This window comes from Sciurus vulgaris (genome assembly GCF_902686455.1).
Source record: "Sciurus vulgaris genome assembly, chromosome: 10".
Taxonomy (NCBI): Eukaryota; Metazoa; Chordata; class Mammalia; order Rodentia; family Sciuridae; genus Sciurus; species Sciurus vulgaris.
Window position 1 is genome coordinate 49,574,792 of NC_136470.1, and position 16,150 is coordinate 49,590,941.

Sequence of the window (16,150 nt, forward strand, 5' to 3'; positions counted from 1 at the left end):
ATTTTATCAAAAAAAAAAAAAGACAAATGCCCTATAATGTGATGAACTGATAACTGGTGACTTTAACCAGCTAACATACAGAAACCATCTTGTTAGATTACTTATCATCTACTGGGAACCTAAGACTGAGTAAATAGAATGGCATATAAAACAACATTATGCACTCTGTACCTCTTGATTGGAATGTTTTATTATGTGCATGTATTACATTTTCAAAAATAAATTAAAAGGAAATGTTTTAAAAAGAGATAACTCGTGCATATGAAGATACAGTGAGTTCATGCTTCGGAGTCTCTGAACTGTAGCAAACACAACAATGACAGACAAAATATTTTTTAAAAACTCCTAGAAAATAAAAAAGAAATTTAAAATAAGAAAAATAATGAATAAAGAAGAAAATAAAAGACATCTAACTACAGGTAAGCTAAATAACAAAAACAGGGCAAGGAATCTTGTGGGCCAGATGCAGAATAGGAATGTACATCAGGAGCAGAGCTGAGCTGCAGGTCTGCTGGTTTCAGGTCCAGAGCAGACAGTTGTGAATGGATGTTCCTGGATGAAGGCAGACTCTTGGAACTCTTAAGTCGTGTTGTTTGTATAGTCTATATTCCTAATTATTTTCCATCTGATTTATCTCTCAATTGCTAATAGGAATCTGTTAAAGTTTTATATTATAGTTGTGAGTTTGACAATTTCTCATTTTAAGTTTTTGCTTTGCTATAAACCTATCTTCTACTTTTCTTTTTCTAATTTTTTTAAAGTTGGTTTCTGATCTCATTTATTTTCAATCTTTCTTGTTTTAAAATAAACACATTTAAAGCTATGAATTTCCCTCTTTATAGTACCATAACTGTTTGGGTAATTTTCAATATTGCTGTTTTCATGTACTATCCCATTCAACTTATGAATTATTAAGGAATGCACTGAGTGTGTGTGTGTGTGTGTGTGTGTGTGTGTGTGTATCAAACCCAGGGTTTTGTGCTTGTTGGGTATGTGCCCTACCACTGAGATATACCCCGAGCCCTAGGAGTGCACTTTTAAGTTTCCAAACATATTCTTTTTCTTCATATTATTCATTTTTAATTTAACTTATCTGTGGTCAGAAATCATTTTTTGAGTCTCATTAAGACTTTCTATAGGACATAGTCTAATGTCAGTGGTAGTGAATATTCTTGAAAAGAAAGTATACTCATTCTTCGTTGGAATCAGAATTCTACATTATGTGAATAAGTTTTACATTGCTCTAACAAATGACCAAGATGATCAACCTATGAAGATAAAGGTTTATTTTGACCTGGAGTTTCAGAAGTTAAAGTCCAGGATTGGTTTGTGCCTGTTGCTTTTAGGTCTGTGGTGAGCCAGCACATCATGGTGGGGCATGTGGAGGGGAGGAGCAAAGTCACTTACCTCATGGTGGGGAAGTGAAAGAGGGAGAGAGGAAGGAACTGGGGTTCAACAACCACCCTTGAAGATATACCCCTGGTAATTTAAAGGCCTCCTACTAGGTTCTACATCCTAAAGCTTCCACCACCTCCCAATAGCCTCACCCTGGAAGCAAGTCTTTATCACATGGAACTTTGCGGGGCATTTAAGATTCAAATTGTAGCATACATATATTTACTAAATCAATTTTATTAAAGATATTTATATTCAAGTAAAAAAAACAGTAAGAGCAAGAGAGAAAACTCAGAGACTTGAAGAATGATTAGATTAGAATTAATAAAAGTAGCTAATGTTCAGTTAATAATTAATGATGTTTTGGATCTGAAGGAAGAATCTGTATCGTATCTCAACTGAGAATAAGTCAGCTTAATCTGCCTCTTTTGATGGAGAAATAATATCTTAATATTTTCCCCAATGCTTTTCCAAGGAAGAGCTATGATATTAAAGTCTTTGGGCATAAATTTTTGATCATTTGGAAGATTTTACACCTGCCAATAAATCTAGACAAGTTTTCTGTTTGACTTGGTGACCAGCCTAAATAATTTTGCAGCTTTAAAGAAGAGTGAACATTTATACATGTATAATCATACTACTGGTGTGACTCTGCACCATGTTAAGACAGAGGAAGGAGAAGTTGTGCTCCATCTGTGTACCATGTGTCAAAGTGCATTCTACTGTCATGTGTAACTAATTAGAACAGATTTTAAAAAAAGAAGGGTGGGGGCAGGGATCTTATGAAAATCAAAGGGAGATCAGTAGAGGAAAGGGCCCAAGGGATGGAGGAGGGGAAGGAGAGGGGAAGTACTGGGGAGTGATATTGACCAAATTGCATGGTGTGCATGTATGAATATGTAGCAATGAATTCCATCTTTATGTACAACTATAAGGCACCAATAAGTTAAAAAACAATTGTAAACAAAAAGAAGAGTGAAGATTAGATACAATGCAAACACACACACTGATAGGAAGTAAGGTTTTGGCCATCGAAACTCTCTTGTTCTTGGATTTCTCTGAAACAAAAATATCTAGAAATGTAAGTGGATTTATTATGCTTTCATGTCTTGTCGGCATTGGTAAATGTTTATGACCAAGACTCTGCCTTAAGCTAACAATATGACGTTGTGATTTGTTTATACTTTTCCTCTCACCCTATTCTCTTTCACTGTGTTTTTTCTCTAAGTATGGCCAATACTGGAACATAAACTGTGTATAGATAGATCAGAGAAAATGCCCACCTGGAATCTTGAAACCCTATGTATGGAGATGTGAACTGCATGAGATCAGTGCTCAGGCTGGCTAGTTTTTATAAGTCCTATTTAAATGATTGCATAATATGCAAACAGGGAAATTTTCTTCCCAACCTATAAAACACTGGTTTCCTCCCTGAACCACACATTACATTTAAACTATTTTCTCAATAACTTAGCCACATTATGCAATTTCAAAACTAAAAAGAAAATCTTTCATGGCCCTTAATTCCATGAGTCATGTTTTCCCAGTGTCTGTGTGGGAGAACATTTCAATAGCTCATTTAGTACTTTGTCCCTCCCAAGTTTGTCATCCTTCTGAAAGTGTGGGGACAATCTGGGAATGAGAAAACTGCACCTGTTGTCCTCCCTTCTCTCCTTTTTGGACAGTTGTTTCCTCTGCTTCATCCCACTTCCCCTCAGAGGTTATTCCCATGACTGCCCAGATTCTGAGACCAAACTAAATCAGACTTTCCTTGCCTTTAAGAAAGACAAAAGTTCATTCTAAAGTGGCAAAAAGGCCCAACAAAGCTGTAGTGGTCTGAGGTCTGATACTTTGAAGCAAACTGATACTTAAGCATGTAGTGTTGAAGTAAGTTATTGGGAAATAAGATATAAAGAATAGGAAATTCACACTCTAAATCATAGAGAATAGGTCCTTGGCTTATTGTCTATGAGAGAAAATATTTATGGTTAAAATGTGATAGTATTTAAGTCAAGCTTAAACTAATAAAAAATTGGTGTTCAGATGTGGAATATAAGATATAGCAAGAAAAAAATCTTTGACAGGCCTTTTTTTTCTTGAAATTTTATGTTAGAAAGCAAATTTGGATGGCACACACAAGTGTAGTGGCTAGTTTTTATATTTAAACCAGATTCTAATGAGTTAAGCAGTTTCTGACCCTTAATTTGGAATTTCTGCTTTCCTAACTTACTTGATTTTCACTTAGAATTATAGAACGTTTCTATGGCTTTCAGTGTGGTCACATCAGTTGACTCTGTTCATAACCTTCATAGTGGCCTGAGAGTTCCAATGAGACAAGCAGTAAGAGGTACTTGAAAGTTTCTCTGTTGACTTACAAAAGTTAAAAAATGTATAATTAATGATGAGTAATGGATGTGAATTGAAAGATTTATTTTGGAAGTTTAAGAAAGCAGTTGTGAATAATACATGTGGTAAAAAGTCCATAGGCCTCCAGGTCAGGCTGACCTAGATCTGAATTCTAGCTTTACCGTATTTAATCACATGAATTGCCATTGGCATGATATTTTGTTTCTTTAGACCTCCTCAACTATAAGAGATAGAAATAATATCTCACAGGATTGTTGGAAGAATCAGATGTTGTCAACTTGAAAGCACAAGCAGTCCTGAGGAGAGGGCTGCTAATTCCAGAGGAAAGGCAGGAAAGCTTCCAGAGGAAGGTGGGATTTGAAAGATGATGAGAATCTCCAGTGTGTCCAGGTTTGGCGCTTAGGGCGAGTGATTCCCTTTTGCTTATTTTGGTCTCAACTGCTATGTAGGTTTCCAAGGGCTGCAATAACTAATTTCCACAAGCTGGGTGACTTCAAACAATAGAAATGTATTCCTTTACTGTTCTACAGGTCCCATATCTGAAATCAAGGTGTTGTTGGTTGGGTTGGTTTCCTCTCGTGGAAGGAAAATGTGTGCCATGCTTTCCTCTTGGTCAGTTGCTAGTAATCCTTGACATTCTTGGTTTGGAGCAGTGTAAACTTAACCTCTGCCTCCATTTCACATGTTGTTCTCCCATGTGTCTTTGTGTTCCTTTGTTTTTCTCAGCCTTCTTTTAAATAATTACTATGATTATTAACACGATTTATTGTACAAGTTAGTAGAACTGTGATGTTTCCATACATGCATATATCAAGAAATTATCACTTCTGTCCACCCTTCTACTCTCTTCTCTTCTCCCATTGGCAGTCTTCCCAGTCTTTGGTAGTAATCCCTGGTAATATATATCACATACTGAAAATCTGACAAAATATCTCACCCTTTCTGTAGGTTATCTCTTTATTGTTTTCTTTGCTGGAAAGAAGCTTTTTATTTTTATATAATCCCTTTGTCAATTCTTGCTTTTTGTGTCCAATACTCTTGGAAACCTTTCCAGAAAATCATTACCTGTACCAGTATCTTGAAATGTTTTCCCCATATTTTCTTCTAGTAGTTTCAGATCTTTGATCTATTTTGAGTTTATTTTTGTACCGTGCGAGAGAAGGGTCAAGCTTCTATCTTCTGCATGTGGATGTCCAGTTTGAAGCACCATTAAAGAGGCTTTCATATGGCTTCTTATGAGGACACTGGTCATTGGCTTGAGCCAACTCTAATCCAGAATGACATCCCCTTAACTTGATTACATCTCCAAAGATGCTATTTTCAATAAAGATGCTATTTTCACATTCAGAGGTTCCAGAGATTAAGACAATAACATGTTAGAGGACACAATTTAACCCACAATAACCGCCAGCTCTTACCTCCGAAAGCCCAGACAAATCACTTCCCCAGGAGGGGTGGGTGGGTCCTGTGAATGCCATTGGAGGAACATTGGTGGGACTAATAGGTGAGAATGGGGAAGCTGGTCCATAGTTGCTTACACTCACCCTCCTACAAGAGCCCTTTCTTGACACCAAATTTCTCTGTCAGCTTCTATGAGCTGCTGTGAGAGAAGAGTAAGAGAAACTGACTTGTGATTCTAACAGTCCAGTTTACACAGTTGGGCCTTTGAACTGGGAATGACTTAAGTTGCCTTTTGTCATGCCAAACTGTGAACACAGGGGACCTAGAAACTCTTGCTCTCTTCCATAGGCTTCTGGGGACCTGGGTTCTTATCATTTTGGCCTCCATAGTGAGATTTCCTAATGGTATACAAAAGGGGTATTGCAAAATACCATGTCAAAAGCAATAGGGAAACCAGGTAGTAGCATTCTCTGTCTGCACTTTCTGACTATTGTGATCTTGTATCTCTAATTTAGTGCCTGATGTGTCTTTTGTTAGTGATGTCAACACCTTATCCTTTTGGAATGTAGCTGTGTTCTCTTGCAGATCCCCAGTCTTTCGTGAGGGAATCACAGCCCCAGTGATGCAAACTTCTTGGCAATTGTTTGGGGATGGAGGGCAGGGTCATGCATTACTTAATCTTCCTGTCCATAAAATAAACAGTCAACGGTCACCGTGTCTTCAAGGATGTAAAAAAAAAAAAAAAAAAAAAAAAAAAAAAAAAAAAAAAAGGCAGGAAGGAGCGATTATAAAGTATCTTGTTAAGTTTAACTTGAAATGATATTTTTAGAAATTTTATGATACTGACATTGGTTGATAAATAAAATCGCTAGGGGCAACACAAAAATAGAGAACCTTGGTCTGCTTTACTTCACTTGGTCAAGCAGGTCATCTGAAAAGTGAATTGACAGACAGCATACATTTCCATTTATGTTTGCCTACCTGGGAATACAGGCCTAGTGTTGCTAGATATTTCTGTTTTTATAAAAAACGCTGAGAATGCAAACATTTGAATGATGTTTCATAATTTTTCAACTAATGTAAATTATTTTAAAAAGTGTGCAGACCAGACAAAACATGTCTCTGAATTACATGTGGCTTAGCGGATATGTAATCAGTATCTGTATTTCTTTCCTTTTTTTAAAATTTGAGACAGGGTCTCACTATATTGCTCAGGCTGGCCTCAAACTTCTAGGTCCAAGTGATTCTTTTTCCTCACCCTCCCAAGAATCCAGGATACCAGTGCCCATCACCAAGCATGGCTATAATCTGTGTTTTGAGGTTGACATGTACTGTATCTTGATAGGACCAACTTTAAACCTTATCGGAACGGCTGGGATGATTCAGACTGACCTTGCTAACCAGGCCACCCTCCTTCATATTGCCCAATAACGAAAGACTTTATGATGAAAGCCATAAGTATAGAGGTAGAAGAAAGAACAGAGTTTTTAGATCCAGATATTCCTAGTTTGGAATTCTGCCTCAGTAATTTCAGATTCCTTGAATATTGGGGAAATTATTGAAGTCTCTGGGTTTCAGTTTTTCCCATAATATGGGGGATAAATCTGAAGTCTCCTTAGAGTGGTTTTTAGGACTAAGGATAACTGTAATGTTTATGTGCATAAGAGGGTAAAGTGCCTGGCACATGGGGGACATCTATGAGATGATTAAAGTGATATTATTTTTTATAGCTAAAGGAAATTCATAAATGTGAACCAGTGCTTTGTGGAGAGCAGTGACAGAGGATGAGAGAGTAGTGACTGAGATTGGGGGTCTCTGATGACCTCATGGCTGTGGCACACCCGGTGCCTGGGAATGTTTCTGTGCAAGGGCACAGGATGCTTAGCTGCTGTGGCAATGCCCTGTATGAAGAGGTTCTGTGCAAGGGTCCTATCAGGTCTGACCTTGATCTCAGGCACAAAGGAAGGAATTCTTATGCTAGACAACCACAATGTTTCACCAGCTCGGCTTCTCCAGTTCCTACCTGCCTTATAGTAATTTTAAACAATGGACTTTCTTGAGAGCTAAAGCTCCTAATGTTGCACTTTGCAACTGTGGATTGAAACTACGGAAAAGCTACATAGGATGTCCTAGTTCCTATAACTTTCCTGAATACAAAGAATACTGGACGCATAGTCTTCAACCTGATAATGAGACATATATAAATAAAGATTGCTGGCGTAACTCTTTAGACCTGCATCTCCATCAGAGAGCAGAGCTCCCCATTATTCCAGCTTAATCTTCAAGATCTGTGTCTGTGAATCTTTATTTTCCATTCCCACTTTGCCCCTCACCAGACCCGAGAGTTTGGTCAGGCTGGTCTCAACAGTGCTTAAAGAACAAATCTTAGTTTCCCCTGATTTACTCAGATTATTTGAAGTTTTAAGACTTTACTCAGTATGATATTCTAAGTGCTTTTTATGCATTAAAATGCATGATCATAGGCAGGTCACTAAACCATCTGATTTTCTTACCTGAATAATTAGAATAACAATACACTAAAATGAGAGATGATAAAACACCTGAAGGTCCACTGTGAGGAAACTTCTAAGAGGTGTAACTGATACGTGGCCAAAATATTGTAGATATTTGTAAAAATATTCATGATATTATCTTGAGTTTTGCATTTTATTTGGTTCTGGAGAGTTGAAATCTGTTTATCAATCATCTATCTTCATCAGCAGCAGCATTATTTCTTTTCATTGGAATAAAATTCACTTAACATAGAATTAAACATTTCAAAGTGTGCAGTTCTGTGGCATTTAGTATATTCACAATGTTGTGCGCTCACCACCTCTTACAAGCTCCAAAACATTTTCATCTCCCTAAAAGGTGACCCCAGATCCCTTATGCAGTCACTTTCTCTTCCCCTTTTCTCCCAGGCCCTGGAAACCACTAATCTGCTTTCACTCTCTATGGATATTTGCCTGTTCTGGATACTTTACATAAAACAGAATCATACAATGTATGACCTATGGTTTCTCGCTTCTTTCACTTAGTATAATGTTTTTAAGTTTCATCCATGTTCTAATATATTAATAGTTCATTTCTTTTTATGATTAACAAATATTCTATAGTATGTATATACCACATTTGCTTGTCCATCCCCAGTTGATATTTGGGTTGTTTTCACCTTTTGGCTTTTATGAATAGTACAGCTACAAATATTTGTGTACAAATTTTTGTTTGAATATTTCAGTTATATACGTAGGAGTGAAATTGCCAGGTCTTATGATAATTCTCTATTTAACTTTCTGAAGAATTGTCAATTTTTTTCCATCATGGTTGCACCATTTTATATTCTCATCAGCAATGTATAAGAATTCTAATTTCTCCATACCCTCAACACTTGCTATTTATTATTATTATTATTACTACTACTACTATTATTATTATTGACATCCTAGTGGGTGCAAAGCAGTATCTCATTGTGGTGTCAATTTGCCTTTCCCCAGTGACTAATGACTTTACTCAACTTCTTATATGCTTATTGACCAGTTGTATACTTTCTTTGCAGAAATGTTCCTTGAAATCCCTTGCCCATTGAAACAGGTGATTTTTTTGGCTGAGTTTTAGGATATTATATATATTCTAGATATTAATCCTTTATCAGATACATGATTTGCAAATGTTTTATCCATGCTCTGAGTGATCTTTTCATTTTCTTGATAATGTTCTTGAAACACAAAAGTTTTAATTTTGACAAAGTCCAATTTACAAGCTGTTTTTTGTTTTTTTTTTTTTTTTTTTTTTTTTTTTTTTTAATTGATTGTGCTTTTGGTGTCATGCCTCAGAAATCATCATTGAATCCCAGGTCAACCTTTCAGTTTTCTTATAAAGGTTTTATGGTTATAGCTCTCATATTCTTTGATCCATTTTGAATTAATTTTGCATGTGGCATAAGGTAGGGGTTCAAATTAATTCTTTTTCATATGAATATCCAGTTGTCTCAGCACCATTTGTTGAAGAGATTATTCTTTTCCTTGTCGAATGGCTGACACCTTGTCAAAAACCAGTTGATATATGCCAATAGCAGAGTTTTGGTTACTGTAGTTTTATGGGAAGTTTTGAAATCAAAAGGGTGAGTCTTCCAACTCTGGTTTTCTTTTTCAAAGTTTTGTTTTGGTTTTTTTTTTTTTGGTTGTCAGTTATCCTGGGTTCCTTGCAATTCCATATGAATTTTCAGATCAGCTCTTTTTATTTATGCTAAAAATGCCATTGGGATTTTGATAGGATTGCATCGAATTGGTAGATTGCTTCAGATGGCATTTCCATCACAATAATATTAAACCTTTCAGTTCATGAATATGAGATAACTTTTATTACTTTAGGTCTTTGATTTCTTTCAATGATGTGCAGTTTTTGATATATAAGTCCTGAACCTATTTGATTTTGGGCAGAGGGAGGGTGCTTGGGATTGATCCCAAAGCCTCTTGCATGCTAGGCTAGTGCTCTACCACTGAGTTATCTCCCCTGGCATATGACTCTTTGATTGAAGTTATTCCTAAGTATCTTACTCTTTTCAATGCTATTGTAAGGGTAATAGTTTTCTTAATTTCATTTTGGGGTTGTTCATTGTGTGTAAAAATACAACTATTTTTATATGTTGATTTTGTATTTGCAAAACTCATTAGCTTTAATAGTTTTTTAGAGGGGTAGCTTCTTTAGTATTTCCTACACATAATATTATGTCATTTGTGAATATGGATAGTTTTACTCCTTCCTTTCCAAAGTAAATGTCTTGTTTATTTTTCTTATCTAATTGCTCTGACTAGAGTTTTTTAGTAAAATGTTGACTAGAAGTGGTGAAAGCAGACATCTTTGTATTATTCCTGATCTTAGGGGAAAAGCATTTGGTCTTTCACCATTGAATATAATGTTATCTGTGGGCATTTATTTATTTTAAAGATTTTTTGATCTCTAATCTTAAAATAGCATTATGAAACTGTACAATGTAGAAACCTAGGACATTCTGAAAGACCACTCATCCTCAAAGATGATCACTGTTCATATTCTGAAAATTGATCATTAAATGTCCTTTCAATATTTTTCAAAATTATGACTTGGTAGATATTGTCAACATTACTAAGATGGGGAGTAAAACCGAATGTTTTCTCTGTGACATCTTAGATAATGGGAGTTATCTTAGTTGTCAGGAATTTTGAAGTGCACAATCTTTGGGAATATGGCTCATTATTTTAATATGTGCTTTTCATTTTAAATTACAGATTGGTTTTGTCCTGTTTCCCCCTGGTGGGGGTCCTGCATGGAATCTGCTAGATCATGACAACATTATGTTTCTCACTGTATGCTTTTGTTGGCATTATGCATTGGCATACATTGTCATTGGAGCAAATTATGCTTTTATCACCTGGTAAGTTAGTGAATTTTGTTTATGAAAGTTCCTTGATATATGACCATCAAGGTCTGATAGTGTTGAACTTAAAATTCAGAAGGTATTACCTTCCTTGCAAACCCATAAGACAGGGTAACATTTCAGAAAATTGTCTGTAAACATAAATTGCCAATAGAAAGAATATGTGCTGGTTTAAAGTTGGAATAGCTCAAGAGTGTCTCTGCTGTGCCTCTGACCCATGCATCAGAGGCATGCATCTGTATCTTCATATCTCTTTGTATGCTATTCTCTCTTTCCCATCTGCAGGGAGTCCTTAAATTATAGCATTTCTTAAGCTTGACCAACTTGTACGAGTCCCATTAAATTTGAGTGCCTGGTTAACTTGGCATTGACTATAATATTTCTAAACATTGAATAATATGTTTCTTTTTTTATAAGAATTCTAATACAACATTCCATGAATAGGTAAGGAGCAATATGATAAGAATATAAGAATATATAGTCCTATTTCTGCTGCCTATTAGCCCATTATTCAGGACAATTGTTTTTTCCACAGTTTTTCACTGGTGGATTATAATTGTACATAATGGTGGGATTTGTTGTTACATATTTGTACATGCACACACTATAACCATGTAATTTTCAGGTCAATCATTTAATGACAACAAATCTCAGTTATCTTGTTTGCTAAATTGGGATAATAATAATACCTAAATGAGATCATGTATTTAAGCAGCTTAAGACATAATAAGAACTCAATAAGCATTGTCTTCTTGTTGTTTTTGTTCTCTTCTTCCTCTTCTTTCTTCTCCTTCCTGTTTGGTATACAAAGAATGAGGTGTAGATGATACTTATGAAGAATTTTTAGTCCCCTAGTTAGGACTAAGTTAGAGAGAGAATTGAAGTGCAATACAACAAACAGAAATAGTTGAAGAATAAAACAACACTGGGGTGCAGGGGAGGCTCCTCACCATTGAAAGTTAAGCTGCAGCTTAAAAATAAGTCGGAATAGGAGGGGTGTTCATGGTTCCTCCCTATAAGTTAGGGTGCAAAGTCACCATTGACTTGGCTGATCCCAGTTACCTATGAAGGCTCCAGCACCTAATTCTTCAGACTTCAGTGCTAGTTGAAATGTTCTATCCCTGAAGTTCTCTATATCTACAGTGTTCAATATGGTAGCCACTAGTCACTGAGCATGTGAATTGGGGCTAGGTCCACATTTAATTTTAGTTAATTCAATTATCCATACGTGGATAGTACTACCTTGTGGGATACTACACATCTAGCAATTTCTCCAAATTTTTATAATACAATAGCTGTTTGTAGGCTCTGTGGGGTCTCAGCCTCTGCTGGAACCAGCTTTCCACTCTCTCTAGACATGGGTCCCTCCTGCTCTGTGATTCTTTGTACTTTGCTGCTGAACTATCTCTGGCACTAGGGCTCTGATTCATGAACCTTCCCTTGCCCAGTTCTCAGATGTCTCTGTTGGGCTTCCAGGAGACAGCAACTACAACTAGAGGTCTGAGTTGATTTGGGTGCCAAGAAATTCTGCTTTCTCATTGCCTGCTTTCTACTGGTACTATCTTATTACCCCAGATATGATGAGCTTCTTGTTAAGGATGGTTCTGTCATTGAGAGAAACTTGATTTCTTCCCCTGTTGTTCTAGGTTGACACCTGGATCTCATTTACTTAGGGGCTGGGCAGCTTCCTGGAATAGTGTCAAGATTCAAGGAAATTCTCTACCTCATGTCAGCTCACTTCCAGAGCAAGACTATTGTCTCTTCCAGTTTCAGAAACCTTCAGATATCTAATGAACCTCTTATCCACTTACTGTTCTCTGGAAACCAGAAACTCCATTCTTAGTTTTCAACCCCTCCCTTTCCCCACCACATACTATTGCAATCCTTCTGATCAGGTAGTTCCCTGTACCTGGCATATCTGTGTTAACAACGTTAAAATGTTTTATGGATGCTTCTGTGATTCCCTAGCCCTGGCTCATCTCCCTTTCCTGAGTTTTTATATATCACTTCAATTTCCACCAGACATTTTAACAGTTGTGACCTATCTGGTGATGTCAACTATTACCTAACTGTGATAGTCTTACTAGCTGGTTAGATTGTATCTCCTTGTGACAAAGACTATTTCATCTTCCAATGCTTCCTGGCATACTGTCAAACAGTAGGTGCTCAATAAACACTTGATACTGTTTTAATAGATCTGATTCAGAACCACTTAAATATAAGCTTCATTTTCCCAGAAATCATGTTTTATATTCTTTCAGTTTTGTTCTCATATTGCTCTTGGAAAGACAAGACCAAGAGTTCAGTTTTTCTGAACTATTTTGATATACACTGAAGCAATAGCTTAAAATATCACAAATATTCAGTACTGACTTTCAGTGAGGTTGGCTAAGTCAGACCTAAATGTCAGGCTAAGGAGCCTTGCAAGTCTTCTGGTCAGGGATTGACTATGGAGTGATTTGGAACTTATTCACAAGTGATGAAGTATCAGAACATTTTATCAAAATCTGTTTGACATAGCACAAAAATTGCCATGGATGTATGACTATGTTATGGAACTACTGATCCTCAAAATTTCTGAAAGCTGTATGTCTCAGCTTTCCAGTTTCAAAGATTGCCTGACCCAATCCCATGCCTGCAGTTTTATCATAGCTCATTGATGGGACCTATCTGTTTGGGAATCTTATTATGTACTTTACTGCATCTCACATTTAAACATCTCTCATTTAGTCTATTTCAAGAGTCCCTCTCTATGGCTAAGGATGTATTGTCCATTTATAGACAGACTTTAAAGCAATGATTCATGTGAGCCTTTTTGAAGAAGAAGAAAATAGAGATCCTGGAATTGTATTCATATAATCGTTTCCTGGAAATACACCCATTGTCTCAGCTCTGATCTTTCTTATGTTAACTGAAGACAGTTTATGGGAGGGAAAATGCAGACATATACTGACCTGAGTTCCTGGAATTTGCCCCATTCTAGTAGCCAGAAAAATTTTTTTAATTCTTCTTCCTTATTTCACCTCTCTCAATCTACCCCAGGTGGCTATTTCTGCATGTGCAATACCTTGAACTACAGGCACCAGTAAAGCCTGATAAAGTTGTCTAAGTCTCAGCTTGGTGGCTTGTAGCAACAGCCAATACAACCCAAAGAGGAGGAATATGAAATAGGAGGAGCCATTAGTCTCTATCTTAATGACTAATTTGCAATAAGAAGCCAAGAATTGTTTGTTTTGTTTTCTATGAAAGTCTTTGGGAATTACACTAATTGGTTAATCCATTTCATTTAACATGTATTAAAGTTGTACAATGTGGAAATAATGTGTTCTTTTAGAAAAATGACACAAATGCTCTCCAGCCTTTGACTTGTTACAGAAAATTAGCTTTTCGTGAGTGCCATGACTTAAAAGGTTGAGGATAATGGGAACAACATCAGTAATCAATCAGGGCAAGTGATTTTGAGCAGCTTTTCTTTTTAGCTCTTGATTCAACAGATGCTACTGATACTGCTCAGCTATTGTTATTTATTGGAGGAGTCAATGCTGAGTTGGAAGTGACTGAAAGATTGACCACTGTAAATATGTGAGAGATGTGAACTTCTGGCAGTACCCCAAAGGGCATTGCTTTGTCAAACGTGTATCAAGGCCCTTTTATGTACTGGACATTGGTCCAGACTCTGGCTGGGGTTAGGGGAGCAAACAAGATAAAATTCCTGCTATTATAAAGCTTTAGTGGGATCCAGAGCACAGGTAAAGCCATGTCATATTGATAGGAAAGAACGGAATTTCATCAGAAGAAGGAAGGCAGAAAATAAGGATAAAGATGTGAGTACCCTTGTGAAGTTTTTCATAAAGGAGAATGATTTTGATGATTTGATTTCTCAAATTTGCATAATTCTGTATATATTTGGAAGCTCTGTTTTATTGATGCACAGGAAAAGCTTTGCACAGTTTTTATTAATAGTCTTTTGCTTTTACATCAGAGAAGTGAAGAAGTGCCACTAAGAAGCTTCAGATAATCCAGTGTCAAGCATTGTAATCAATACTTCCCCCAAACCCACAGTTTAGATCCTCTTATCCTATGAACATTGTCACAGGCTGAAGAGAACTTCTCTGAACTTAATTCACCAGGGACAGGACCATCCCATGTGGTCGAGGAGCCTGTGCCCTACACAAATGCATGTCTCCGAAGGGGCAAGTGGGGGCTGAATTCCAGGCCAGATTTGGCATGGGGCTTGCTGTGGGGACCAGCCCTAAGGAAGGAGGAGGCTTCCTGCTTTTCCTTTACAGGAGAGGATGTCATTTTTGCAATCACCAAGAGCTGTGGCTTTGATGGAGATGCTCCACTGATCTTGGTTTCATCTGGGGTTGCCACAGTGCATGAATTCTCTTGTTTGTTTTAGAAATAATCAAAGTTATCTTCTGATGCCCAATTAAACAATGGCATACTACATTTGAAAGTCACATTTTATTGTTTTACTTACATCCCACTTTAACCTACAAACATGTTCATGTAACTTTGAAGCTAAATAAAAATGATTTGCCTTTTTGGGTTGCTTCCCCTATTCACACAGATAATCTGGTCATTGTTGCATTACAGATATATGCTGCTCTCGGTTTTTATTTTAAATGTCATCTAATAGAGATGATTTTCTGTTTCCTCAGGCTGGTGAAATCTAGACTTAAGAAGCTCTGCCCCTCAGAAGTTGGACTTCTGAAAAATGTTGAACGAGAACAAGAATCAGAAGAGGAAATGTGATTTTGATGGGCATCTAGTCTATCTAGATAAACCTATTCTCTTTTGCATTGTCTTTGCTTATGGTTTTGTTTTTTGAATGTTTGTTGGAAGATAACTAGCTGAGGATGACTATTGTTTGTATTTCTAATTTAGTTAAAGTATTGGAGTTTTAATATTTTAACTATGAAAATACTTTGGGTGATAAGTTCGTTTTGTACATCATGTACATGGTATTCAGGGACTGGAGTGACTTTTCTCACATCACGTATCATTTGATGCTCAGAATATGAAACATGTTGGCTTTATTTTCCTATGGATGTGCTCAAGGTTCCTCATTTACTACCATTTGTAATTTGTTGAACATAGAATTATAATTGTTTATCTGGTTGCTGCAATGAGAAATAAATAAATGCACATAACTCAAATTCTGTTTTTGTTATTGTGCTACACCTCACCCTTAGGTGATACACAAGAGGCTAAATGACACAGAAATTCCTTTTGGTGTGACAGCTCTCTCTGAAGTACCTGAGTTCTACCCTGGGAAATGTAGACCAGGTGTCCTGTTGAGTTGTGTGATCTTCCCAAGATGAAAGCAATGATCCCAGTACAAGTGGTTCCAAGGCCATCAGAGACTGGGAAAGAAGAGTTGTGGTGTTGGCTATAAGAGTTAAAAGTCATTACACCATAGGAGGACCACCATGTCACCCCCTGTGTTAAAGCAGGTGAGGATTTAAAACAGGGAAAAGTTTGTACAGAATACCCGAGTCAGGAGTCAGGATCCCTTCACAGCTGTGGATTATGTAGCCCTCAGTGCAGAGTCAAGAAGTCCTGTCC

General features: G+C 36.8%; 1 protein-coding gene across 3 annotated transcripts in view; it reads left to right on the forward strand.

Annotated features, from left to right (window-relative positions):
* Positions 1–15,741, forward strand: part of LOC306638200 (transmembrane protein 45A-like) — a 61,898-nt gene extending 46,157 nt beyond the window's left edge. For all 3 annotated transcript variants that reach the window (XM_079101404.1, XM_079101405.1, XM_079101406.1), the window contains 2 exons: positions 10,431–10,576; positions 15,244–15,741. In XM_079101404.1, coding sequence (XP_078957530.1) covers positions 10,431–10,576; positions 15,244–15,337 — 240 coding nt within the window. In that variant the 3' untranslated portion in view covers positions 15,338–15,741. The remainder of the gene's footprint in view (positions 1–10,430; positions 10,577–15,243) is intronic.
* Positions 15,742–16,150: the final 409 nt, after the last annotated feature.